The sequence below is a fragment of the Corvus cornix genome, chromosome 3 (assembly GCF_000738735.6).
Source record: "Corvus cornix cornix isolate S_Up_H32 chromosome 3, ASM73873v5, whole genome shotgun sequence".
Taxonomy (NCBI): domain Eukaryota; kingdom Metazoa; phylum Chordata; class Aves; order Passeriformes; family Corvidae; genus Corvus; species Corvus cornix.
Genome location: NC_047056.1, coordinates 12,094,860 through 12,106,494, shown reverse-complemented (window position 1 = coordinate 12,106,494; position 11,635 = coordinate 12,094,860). Strand labels below are relative to the sequence as shown.

At 47.1% G+C, this 11,635-nt stretch overlaps 2 protein-coding genes across 7 annotated transcripts; both read right to left on the bottom strand.

Annotated features, from left to right (window-relative positions):
* Positions 1-464: 464 nt before the first annotated feature.
* LOC104696662 (serine/arginine-rich splicing factor 7-like) lies at positions 465-6,109 on the bottom strand. 2 transcript variants are annotated; one of them, XM_039568668.1, is made up of 9 exons: positions 6,001-6,109; positions 5,478-5,658; positions 5,162-5,338; positions 4,135-4,209; positions 3,912-4,013; positions 3,354-3,407; positions 2,092-2,136; positions 1,405-1,440; positions 465-767 (listed from the first exon to the last, which is right to left on the bottom strand). In XM_039568668.1, exons 1-9 carry the CDS (start codon positions 6,020-6,022, stop codon positions 743-745), a joined length of 717 nt encoding a protein of 238 aa, XP_039424602.1. In that variant the 5' UTR covers positions 6,023-6,109; the 3' UTR covers positions 465-742. The 2 variants fall into 2 exon arrangements, with proteins under 2 accessions (XP_039424602.1, XP_039424603.1); XM_039568669.1 differs by lacking the exon at positions 2,092-2,136.
* Positions 6,110-7,142: 1,033 nt separating this feature from the next.
* GEMIN6 (gem nuclear organelle associated protein 6) lies at positions 7,143-11,606 on the bottom strand. Of its 5 annotated transcripts, none has more exons than XM_039568771.1 (3): positions 11,235-11,606; positions 9,725-9,870; positions 7,143-7,880 (listed from the first exon to the last, which is right to left on the bottom strand). In XM_039568771.1, exons 2-3 carry the CDS (start codon positions 9,850-9,852, stop codon positions 7,475-7,477), a joined length of 534 nt encoding a protein of 177 aa, XP_039424705.1. In that variant the 5' UTR covers positions 9,853-9,870; positions 11,235-11,606; the 3' UTR covers positions 7,143-7,474. The 5 variants fall into 5 exon arrangements, with proteins under 5 accessions (XP_039424705.1, XP_039424707.1, XP_039424706.1 ...); XM_039568773.1 differs by having other exon boundaries at positions 11,498-11,602; XM_039568772.1 differs by lacking the exon at positions 11,235-11,606 and adding an exon at positions 10,536-11,151.
* Positions 11,607-11,635: the final 29 nt, after the last annotated feature.

Sequence of the window (11,635 nt, the reverse complement as noted above, 5' to 3'; positions counted from 1 at the left end):
CCCTAGCTGAGTATCACAAAGTACTTGGACAACCATCATCTAAAACAAGACTTCCAAAAATATTTACTTCAATAGCTCACATGCCAGAAGTATTTAAAATACCTTCAGGTGAGAAGTTCCCTGGTCCTTTAATGGTCATGACAGGCCAGCATTCACACATTGTTTTTTCCAATCTATTAATGGTTTGTAGACATTTCTGTAAGTCACTGGGCAGATGAGTACCCGCAGAGAGGTTTTCTGCCTCCCCAAGCTTTGAGGGGGGTGCACAAGGTAAGGATCACCACAACATTCCAGCTTCAACAGCAGGAATGACACCTGGCACTGGTAACTTTGCCCTCTAACTGGTGCTCTGTAGGGATAGAAGAAGAAACACGTGCCTATCCCAGCCTGCCTGCTGCTTTTCACCCCAGGGGGACACAGCCTGCTTCCCCATCCCAAATATGAACAGCACGCTTATCACAATGTATTTCTTAGTTAGAAATGCAGTTTATTTCAACGCACCAATAATAAAAAAAAAAAGCCCAACATTTTCAGATCACAGAACATGAACACAACAGAAGAGTTTTGTATTAGTCTGCTAATACGACTTTTAGAAGATAGAAATTCATGCCAATTGCTAGTCAATAGAAACAGCCTTCTAGGACTAAGCCCTTGCATCACAAAATCCCTTATAATGTAAACAAAATAATTTTTTTACTAAACTTCTTAAATTTTAACCCATTCTTTTAGAACTTTCATTCCTTCAAGGGCTTCCTGATGGTGAGTGACTGAAGGGAAAAAAAAAAACAACAAACTGTTAAGAACAACTCCTACAGCAAAACCAACAGAAACTGTATGCTCTCCCAGGCTTCCTCTGGAGTTCCACCCCCATCTTCATTTACAGTTCTCAAATAATGAAAGAAGTGTTGTATTTTAACACTTTAACTTAAAAACTGCTTTAAGCTTGAAAGCTGAAGACTACTTAAGAGAGCTGAGATACCAAGCCTGCTCAGAAATCTCAATTCCAGCACATACTTCTCCGGTAACATAGGAAAACTTACTTCATGGAGCATAGCACAGCTTGGCAGCTGTGCAACTCCTGACCCTGCAGGAGTCACCAGCAGGAATTTAATCCTACAACACTTTTATGGCTTGCTCCACACCTTACATTACTCACTTGTTCCTACATTCTGAATTCCTCAGGAACATTTCATTAAAGTACATTTCCTGAAGAGTTATTATCATGACATTCTGACTACCAGCAGCAGGAAATGCCCGTAAACAATTCATCTTCTCACAGGTCACAGATTGAGGCAAGTAAAAAACCTGAGCTTTTAGCCTTGCCCAAGTTAACTTCTCTTGGAACTGCTCCAGCTCTAGTGCTGTTTAACCATAGGACAGACTCCAGTTTTAAGACATTCCTACCTTCTCTTTGGAGATGGTGATCTGGACTTTGAGCGGCTGTTTAAAAACAAACAAACAAAACAATCAGTGGGGTTGGTACACTTGGCTACTCTCAGAAACCACTTCTGACCATTTAAAACCAGAACAGTCTGATGGTGTTAAATTCATTGACACTGCTGGTAGCAAGTGTACCCAGTTACTTTAAGCAAGAAGCTGCAGGTGAGAAGGAAAAATGCTGGAAGCTGGAGCCCTCAGGAAAAGAGCAACACACAGCTTAAAAGCTGCTGTAAATCACAGTAACCCTGCAAAGCAGGAGCAGTGAATCGAGCAGAGTTAGGGAGAGGGAGAACTACAGACATTTGAGAAGAAAGGTAGGAGAAAATATGCCCCAAGTCCTGTCAAAATTTTTTTTTTGTGATAATGAGTGAAAAACATCTGTATGCAAAATCCTGGAAGAATTGCCTACTGTCCCACAAAACATCAGCTGTTAAAAAAAACCCATAAAATAATGTATGAAAAGTGTTTTTGAAATCAGCTATGGAAAGAAAAAAACCAACCCTGCAACAGAAAACCTTCTTCCACATGCAACTGAAATACTGGTCCAAACTGGTCCTTGAATCATGAGGGAAAAAAACCAAAGAACCCCAGAAAAAAACCCACCAACCAAAACAAAAACCAACTGAGTGGTACTTGTATTTGAACGCTCACCTTTTAGCAGGTAAGCCAGATTTAGATCTACCATGAGACTCAGACCTACAACAGGAGAAAAATAAAGCTCAGCAAAGCAGCCAGTGGGCATGCAAACACATCGAGTTAGCTACACCAGCAACAGCAAATTCACCCCACGCAGCAGCACCAACCAGAGAGGGAAGGCTCTGGTGCTGCAGGCCTTCCCTGGGACATTTCAAGGGAATCCTTTAGCTCTTATTGCAGAGACCCCACTCATCAGAAGACACGAGTGCAAGCACAGGAAGCTCCCCAGCAAAGCTTCAGCTGCCAGTTCCACAAGACACCAGACCACACTCCCACACTTTCTTCCTACCTGCAAGTATCCCTTCTATAAAGGGAAGAATAGTTTAAGTGTCATCTCAGAAAAGACTTTAACAGCACATTAAGAGCCTGGAATCAGCCACATGTGTGCTGAAGAGCTGGTGGCAATTTTATTCAAGCATAATTCAGATTTTGTACCAGTATCTGGCTACTAATGAGTTAACTATTCCCAGTTCATCTCAGGAATTAAAATCTACTTAAACAGTGAGACTTTTCTCCCACATTCATTAATGTTACTTTACCAGCTCAAATATTTGCTGTTACTTAAAAAATATTTGTCTTCTTGGAGCGTCAGAATTCAGGCTATCACTCAACATAAGAATGCTCAGTTCAATAGCCTTGGCCAAACAAGTGAGATATACTTTTACTCTGTTTCTGCTCAGAACTGTTTCTGAACGGTTATCAAGATTCACCTTTACTGGGCCTAGTAACTCGTGGAAATACTACATGGACACTGCTGGCACACGTTAAACAAAATGTTAACGTGCCACTGCTTTGAAACCTTCCTGGTCACTATCCTGAGCCACTGTCTGTCCCATTCCCCCCCCGTAACTAGGAACTTTATTGGATCACAGTTACAGAGGATGGGGTTGCTCACAACCACCTAGAACTGGTACTCAGTAGCACGGCTTAAGTAACAGTAAGGCAGCACTCAAGACCATCCTCAATTTACTACACACCTAAGAATTAACTTGTTTTTAAAAATTCTCTCCACAGACCTTTAATTGCACATCACTACTTTTGTCTGTGAAAAGGCATAAATTATTAAGGGCAAATACTGCTCTGCTGGACAGTCTTCCAACTCCTTCCAGATAAAATTCCCCCAGGGAAGAAAAAAAAAAAAAAAAGAAACAACACAGCACCACAACCAAACACCACACCAAAACTATTACTGGTCTGAATTAAAACTAATGTCTCACCTGCTTCGAGGCCATACAACAGAACGGGACCTAGAGCGTGATCTGGACCTAGATCTGGGAAAAAGCAATGAAAGCTCTACTATCACATTCTTCATACAGGTGAGATAGAGATCAGTTACTGTAAATGTCTCAGAAGACTGGGAATTTTGTTGGGCAGTTAGTTTTGCAGAAGTAACTCTTATTATTAGAAGGCTGGAGCACCTTTGGTCAGTACTGCCATCCACATAAAATGAATCCCACTGCCTTACTTGATTAAGCAATTAAACCCTGTACACTTGAAACCGAATTTGGAAACCTTTACCATAGTAACTTTGACACAGTGTTAGAAAGAAAAAATAAAATCTTAGAAACAGCAGTTCCAAAATTATATGCTTAAATTTTTAACAAAGTATTCAGAGTAGCTCTTAGGCATGTAACACCACAAAGGTTCCTACCAGCATATGGACTGCAAAACAAGCTTACTGTTCACATTATAGGTGCTATATATCCACACTTGATATTTCAGCTCCAAGTTAAGTGCCCTTCAGCAATGCTGTGGGTTCAACAGCAACCACATACCTTGACCTTCTTAGAGAACCAGAGCGGGACCTGCGGGGTGAGAATGACCTGTATCGACGAGGAGAGATCGACCTGGACCTGCGGTAGGAAGCTGACCTGGATCTACAAGGCAAAGGAAAACCAACCCAATCAGGGCAAGGTACTTTTCACAGTAACTACAGAAAACGAAGGAGAGGCCCCCAGAGGGAGGAATAAGAATGGAACACAGAAGGCAGAGCCCTACCTCCTACCACGGCTGCGACTGCGTGACCGGGAATACCTTCTTCCTCGGGACCTCGAGCGGGATCTAGACCGGGACCTGGGTTTAGGTTAGAGAAAACAGGTATCAGCAGACAGCTGCAACAACCAGTGCATGTGAAGCCCTGCTGAAGTCAAAACTTCTTTAAGACAACTAAAAAGAGAATTTAATAAAACAAAAAAAAGAAAAAACCAAAAACGAAATCAAAACAACAAAAACACACCACTAGCATCTGTCAGTTGGAAAAATGTCTGGGCCTACTTGTCTTGAGCATTTTTACTACCTAGAAAAATGTTAAAAGCTGAATTACATTGCAGAATTACATTAGAATAGAAAACACTGTAATGCGTATTTAAAATAAACCTTGCAAGTTTGCAGGTCGACCCTCTTTGGCCCAAGGTCTAGCAGATCTAGACGATCTAGAAGTATCTATAGGCGAGCGCTGCATCTAGGTAGGTGTTCTCTTCAATCTAACGACGATCAAACTGACAGCCCAATGAGCCAGGGTGAGGCTTGATTGACGCAAGAAGATTTTTCTAGGTGGGAATGTGGTCAATCTGGTGTTCCTCTTTCTAAACCGGAGGGGGGCCCCAATTGAAAGCCAAATTTACTGTTACGGCGGTCACCGTCTCAAATTTTCTGCCCTTAAAGAATAAGGTGAAGCTACGTGTAGATGGCTCGAGGGGATCTGGCCTCTTATGCTGATCACCTCAAGGTCTAGGAGGATCTTAAGTGTCGGATTTGCAAGGCGCCTCAGCATGAAATCTTAAGGCTCGTGACATTCTGAATCAAGGCGACTGACTCAAACGAAGAAACCTGAAAGGTTTTGACCAGGTTGATTATTAAGATATTAACATTTTATATGTATTAGCAAAAAAAAAAAATTGTGATATACACCTGTTGACTTACGACATTAAGAGTTAAAACTGGTGTAACATTCTGTTCTTTGCTAACAAGAACTACACAAAAGCGAGCTGGCGAAGCAACGCGGCCGCCCCGGCCCCGCACGTACCTGCTCCTCCTTCGCCGGCTATAGCGGTGACAGTCATAGGCATAGTGGCCTTTCTCACCACACTCGTAGCATCTGTCGTTGGGGTCGAAAGGGCGCCGGGCAGGGGGCCGGTCGTAGCGGGAGCGGCGCGGCATCCCTGTGGATACTTCCACTCTGACTCTGGAGCCGCATATTATCCTGCGAGACACAGCAGGTATTAGCCAAAGGAGTATTTTTCTCTGATGCGCTCAAGCAACGAACATGAGAAATCCATGACTGGGTGGGGTAGGGAGATCGGGGACTGCGGCCCTCAAAGAAACTCCAGGCATGCACGTACTTCCCATCGAGGCCAAGCACAGCATCTTCAGCATCCCGGGGGTCTTCGAACTCCACGAAGGCGAACCCCGGCGGGTTCCTGGCGATCCACACGGTTCTCAGCGGTCCATAGTAGCTGAAGGCTCTCTCCAGCTCGCCTTTGCCGGCGCCCGTGCCCAGATTCCCCACGTACACCTTGGTCTCTGCGGGGACACGCGGCCGCCATGTCAGTGCCGCGCGCGGCGCCGGGCACGCGGCCACCCCTCCCCCGCCCCGCCGCCATCTTTGACACCGCGTCCATCTTAGGGCGCTCCCGCCGGGCCGCGCCCGCCCTCCACAGACGCCGCGGCCCCGGCGGCCGCCCCGCGGCGCCCCCCTCCCCGCCGCCCCCGTCCCTCTCAGCGGCCCCCTGACGGAACGGCCGCCTTCTCGCACCGCCACAGCGGCACCCACGCCGCCGTTCCCTCCACCTTCCCCTCGCCCCGCTGCCCGCAGCGGAAGCCCCCACGCCACTGTCGGCGCCCCGGGCTCCCCGCCGTGCCCACCGTATCGCCCGTATCGCGACATTCTCCCGACGACAGCGCGAGCCCAGGCAGGCGCGACCCTTATATAGAGGAAGGGCGGCTGCGCCTGCGCGCCGCGCGGGGGCGGGGCGGGGCGGGCCCGCGCCTGGGCGCGCGCGGCTCTCGCGAGAGGCGGTTCCCGCGCGGCGAAGGGGCGGGCGGCGGCCATGGCGGCCCCGCGGTGGCCGGGGGGGGACGGGAGCTACGGGAGCCACGGGCCGGCCCCGGACTCCTTCTGGGCACAGGCTTCCCCCAGCGGCCCCCGGTGAGAGCTCCTGTCCGCGTCTGAGGGAGCAGATGAGTAGGGAGCCACTCGTTGCGCTTTGCACCCCTCATGCGTGACCCACCACAGCTTCTCCCCGTGCTGAGGGGGAAGGAGCTGACACCATGGTGCTTATTCCACGGCCTGGAGTGGCGCCTTCCTTGGAACAAGGCATTTCCAAACTGCTCCAAATCTCGTACGCTGGATCACAGCTCGGGCCCGTCCCAACCAGCCATCAGACACTGGTCTATCCTTTCATATCTGACACGCAGCTGGATATGATGTGTGTTGGCATCTCCCAGCCTTTCCAGGGAGACACACACAGGAAAGGATGTGCAGTAGACATTTTTAAAGAAAAAAAACAACACAAACCTGACAGATTCAAGGTCATTTTAGGCAAGTCCCAGCAGGAATGAGGGGAGCCTTTTCTGAACAAGGGTTAGGCAGACTTTCCAGCTGCATTTGAGCACACCACTGGGGATCTCGTAATAAGGCAGAACAAATACACTGAGATAAATGAGGGCTCTAAATGTTCCTCACTGCATTAATAATCTCGGGAATAGTCACATAATGATTCCTGCATCTTTTGTTGGCATAAACTAGAAAAAGCATTAAGAAACACAAACTTGCTGAATTGCAACAAATTTTCCTTTTACAGAACACTGGTTTCCCAAGCACTGCTGCTCTAAAATAACAAATATAGACAGGGAATGGTTTTAAAGCCTGCTATTTGCCTGCTAACCTTCCCCAATAATTTTACAAACTTGGACATACCTTGTGATTCATATTTTAAGCCAGGAGAACAGTTATAGAGAAAACAAACAACAACCAACCAGCCATGAAAACAACAAAACAAAACAGCTTTCTGAATTTTTTTTTTTTAATTTGGTTTGGGAAGTCCAGGTGTCATAATTCTCCTTCTAAAAAAAAAAAGAAAAAATAATCTGGTAAGCAGTTCAAATAAACATGCCTTCAGCACTAGATAATTAAACTAGTTTTAAAGGTAGAGCAAAACAGTTTAAATTTATCATATATCATATGATAATAAAAATACTGCTTGTGCTTTGAGTTCAGACTTCTTGTTTTATCCCTTCCTTTACACACAAAAAAATCAAGACAAAAAGTACCCAAACGCAGCCTTTCTGCCAACAGTGAATGCTGACGCCCAGGGGAGTCCCTGAAGCGGGAGAGTTCCTAGAGAGGGCTGCTTTCATCAGCAGGAGCTCGCTGCTGTTTGTCGAGGTAGCCCTGCAGCAAGCCCTGCACGCGGGACAGGATGATCTCGTTGGTGCTGCTGCACTGCTCGGGGCCGTACGGGGGGTCGATGGTCAGCACCCCCGCCACGCTCAGCGTCCTGCCCTGCTCCCCCTGCTCGCCCACGGGGATGTGGTTGCTCTCCAGCCAAGTCTTCAAGGCGTTCTTCCTCTTCTCCAGCTCCTCAGGGCTGAAAGCTTGGCTTTCCTCAGGCTCCAAGATGCGAGCAAGGCGCTGCTCCATGTCGCTGTCCCCCTCCTGCAGTATTTTGACCTCTTGGACAGCGTGACCCATGATGAATGATATGGACACCTTTTCATTCTCTGAGAATGTTGCAAGGACAATGCTGTCAAGGAAGGGAGACTGTGTAAGTTCCTGTTCTTAACTGAAGACTGAGAAGCAGCCTCCAAGGTTTTCGAGGTAAGAGCTCATTAGCATCAGCCTAACCCAGGTATTGAGGCAATATCCAGTACCCAGTATTTTCCTTTGAAAAGCATGCTGCTATACCCTTAAAGTACTAAAAACGTGGGGCTCTGTAGGCAATTGCTGGTCTTGAGCTTGAAACTTCTCTAGACACTATCAAGCAGAACATTAACATACACTTTGCTTTAAAACAATAAAGTCAAGTCTAGGAATCTAAATATTTTTGTGCAGCTTTCCCAACACTGCTGAAGAACCTAAAGCATTTCAACATTCAGAAACAGTGATACCTTCATACATACAGCACTTTGAATGCTGAAGGCAGCTAACAACACTACAAACTTTTAATGAAAAAATATTCATATTTATTCATCATTGCTAAAAAGTAAGTTTTTTAATGACTGTTGCCAGTTTGTGAAATGAAAACACAACAGGAACACACTACAGAAGGCTCAGGCTTACACTGTAGAAGCCTGGTCTTTTCCCAAGGGCACCTGCATCCCAGAAGTTCTAAAATGCAGGTAGGAAGGCAGCTTGTTCTATTTCTAGGATGTCTCCCTCACGTATCAACAAAGAGCATCAGAAACCATTTTCTTCCTTCCATGGGAAGCAAAATTCCAGAACTTGATGCCAGCACTTCACGAGCCTATTATTGCCAGCATTAGTGGAATGACTTCTTGGGATGTGTCCAGTGAGATCTGCCCTGATTTCAGCCTGGACCCTCCAGAATCACTCACAGTTGCATGCACCTTTCTTACCAAAATGATAAGAAAATTCAGGAGATTATTGGAGCTACTCCAGAGCTGAAGCAAGAACCACTTCTTCTGAAGCACATCAGAAGCTGAATGTTTTAGTTTCCAGCCTCCAACCTGTGTTCATGTGGGACAAGCTCACAACAAATAAGGTATCAAAGAGCTCTGGCAGCAAGGAGACAAATTTCTGCCCATTCCCTGGTGCATTTTGCCTTTCAAACCGTGTTTTCAAGTTACTCCCTTGGGATACCAGAGTGTGTGGTACCACTTTCTGTCCAGTACCCCTGATTTTCCCTTCTTGCTCTCCAAAGAAGCCTCTACACCTTCACGGGTGTCTGGCTGGAGTGGAAAGCCAGGCATCCATGCAAGAACTCTGGACAGAGGGTAAGGATTTCAACACCTAAAGCATGGAAAACACTCCTGCATTCCTGCTCTTCATAAAGCAGGGTTTGGTATATTGTTAAAAGCAATCCTTAACACATGGATTGTTAAGAGGTAATAGTATAGTTTAACATGTAAGTTTTAAATAAGAGTAATTTACTTGGAATTATAATACTGTGTGATTTAATATGCTGTTCCCTTAGCTGTACTTGCTTAGCATGAGCAGCTGGATTTGCTGAAGCCTTAAGCCACAAGCTGTGAACTTTCACCTTGAACATAGGCATTCAGCTGGTATAGAGTCGATTTTCTTAGCAATTTTCCTAGAAGCTGGCACAGTGCTGAGTTTTGAATTTACTGTGAGAATAACGTTCATAGCACACTGATATTTTGGTTGTTGCTCAGCAGTGCTTATTCTAAATCAAGGACTTTTTAGTTTCCCATGCTCAGCCAGTGATGAGGTGCACAGGAAGTACAAACTAGAAGATAAGGAGGCTGCAGCCATCAGCAGAAGCTGCAACTTGACAAGATAACATGCCATTTTTGCTCCAAATAAGTTTGCTTCAGCCTTAGGGTCTTTCCTCCTCCTAAAAATCTTGCTTTTTATTAGTTTTACAGAAATAAAAACTTCAGTACTTACCAGGCAGAAACTGGGTCAACTGTTAAAACCCATCCTTCATATTCATGTTTCTCAACTGCAACAACTTTCACCAATTTGTTTACATACGTTTCCCAGTCTAGAGGGCTTTTCCTCTGCCAGTCATTCATATTTCCTACATCCAGGACCTAAAAAACAACCAGAGCAAATCAGCAGATGCAGTCAATCTTTTTGCTTTCCTCTTCATGCCAGAACTGGATTTGCCTCCAGGTAAAGATTTGTCTTAAGCAAGATTTGCCTTTTCTTTTAAAAGCAGACATTCGCACAAGTGGTTTGCATAGAGCTGCAGTTCTGTAATTCCCCAGACAGTTCCCTTGTTTTTAAAGGCACACAGCAAAGCCTCGAACCCCACTGTTCTGGTAACCTTACGCTTTCCCGTTGCATTCAACACTCCATCTATTGCTCTGCCTTCTTACAAAACCTTGGAGGTAAAAGTTCACTGCCTTTTTTCCGTGCACTGGCGCATCACTGGTGCCCGAGCCCTTCCACTGCCTCTGGATAAGCGTTGTCCACCCGGCTCCCGGCTCTCTCCTCCCCCCTACGGTGGAGCACCAGCAAGTGCTGTTCCACTCTTTTCCCCCGGCCCAGCATTCCCATTCCAGCATTGCTCCACGAGCAGGGCCGCAGCGCGGTGGGTGCAGCGCGGCTGGGGGAGCAGGAAGGGCGGGAGGCCGCTTTGTTCTCGGCAGGCTCCCCGGGAATGCCTTCCCGGCAGAGGGAGAGCCTGCACAGCCAAGCTGGGCGGGGGCAGGAGCCCGGGCCCCCCGGGCCCCATCCCGCTTATCCCGCTCACCAGGCCCGATTCCCGTTCCCGTTCCCGCCGAGGGCCCCTGGGAGCTGCCCCCGGGCGGCACCGCCGCTTCCTGGCGCCGCCGCCGAGCGCCTTCCCCCGGCACGGGTTGCACTCCAAATGCTCCGATACGGAGTTTTGCGGCTTCGGGGGTGCACATGAATGACACAGAGGTTTGCACCTATCAGGCCAGGTTGTAAAACAAGGAGTCGGGGCGTGTGGCACTTCAATCCCGCTGCCTTCTGCCCCTCTGGAGCTGCATTTGCTCCTGGGTGCTCCTGCTGGCGCAGTGACATTGCAGCTTCCACAGGCCAAGCCGTGCCTCGTCCGTGTGCATTAGTAGGGATAGATGCGCGTCTGCTATATAGGAATAAGTTATTTTTGCTCCCTGGTTTTTGAGTTGCTTTTAGCAAGCTTTCCTATGCCACCGTGAAGGTGAGAAACTCGCCAACACCCACCCCCCAACTGCTCTATCTCAGCAGTGCTCATGGAAAGCTTCCTATGGATGAACCAAACAAGCTGCCAGTCATTAATTCAGTAATTTGTCAGTAATTTGCGAAAGCCAGCATGCAATGGTTTCGTGTTAGCAGAAAAAATATAAAGGGTATGAAATGAGATAGTCATATTTTGCAGGCTTAAAGAGGCGATTTCCTTTTTGCTTTTTCTTTTTGTGAGTCTTAGTTCAGCTTCTACAGTACTTACAGGAATTATGTACGAATGGGTTGTGCCACTCTCTTCAGCTACTGCTTCCTTTCAGTCACAGCTCGTTTATCAGAAAGCAGGGAGAGCAAATCTAATTGTTTTCACCCTAAGAACAAGCACTGGCCTGCGCTCCAGAGGCGGCTTCGCATCAGCTGATGAGGATATCACCTCCAACACTGGATGCGTCCAAGGATAGCTCCCACCCAGGAGCTGCCAGGACAAAAAGGCCTTGCTGGCTTTACTTCCACTGAGCAGATAATCACCTGCAGCACCAGGCCTAGGAGTTCGCCTTCTCAGGGACAAGTACTCCAATTCCCACTCACACCTCCAGTTCCTGTTCAGGCCCCAATTCCCTTTCAAGAGCCACCCCCCCCCGCCGCGCGCGCCACCGCCCGCGCGCA

What these genes read in the sequence shown, in the direction of transcription:
- GEMIN6 (XM_039568771.1), bottom strand. Translation starts at nt 9,852, where the DNA reads ATGAATGACTGGCAGAGGAAAAGCCCTCTAGACTGGGAAACGTATGTA. An exon ending in GTTGACCCAGTTTCTGCCTG is followed by an intron (nt 7,881 to 9,724) that starts GTAAGTACTGAA and finishes CTTCCTTGACAG; the next exon opens with CATTGTCCTTGCAACATTCT.
- LOC104696662 (XM_039568668.1), bottom strand. Translation starts at nt 6,022, where the DNA reads ATGTCGCGATACGGGCGATACG. An exon ending in GTGCTTGGCCTCGATGGGAA is followed by an intron (nt 5,339 to 5,477) that starts GTACGTGCATGC and finishes TGTGTCTCGCAG; the next exon opens with GATAATATGCGGCTCCAGAG. An exon ending in AGTCGCAGCCGTGGTAGGAG is followed by an intron (nt 4,014 to 4,134) that starts GTAGGGCTCTGC and finishes TTTGCCTTGTAG; the next exon opens with ATCCAGGTCAGCTTCCTACC.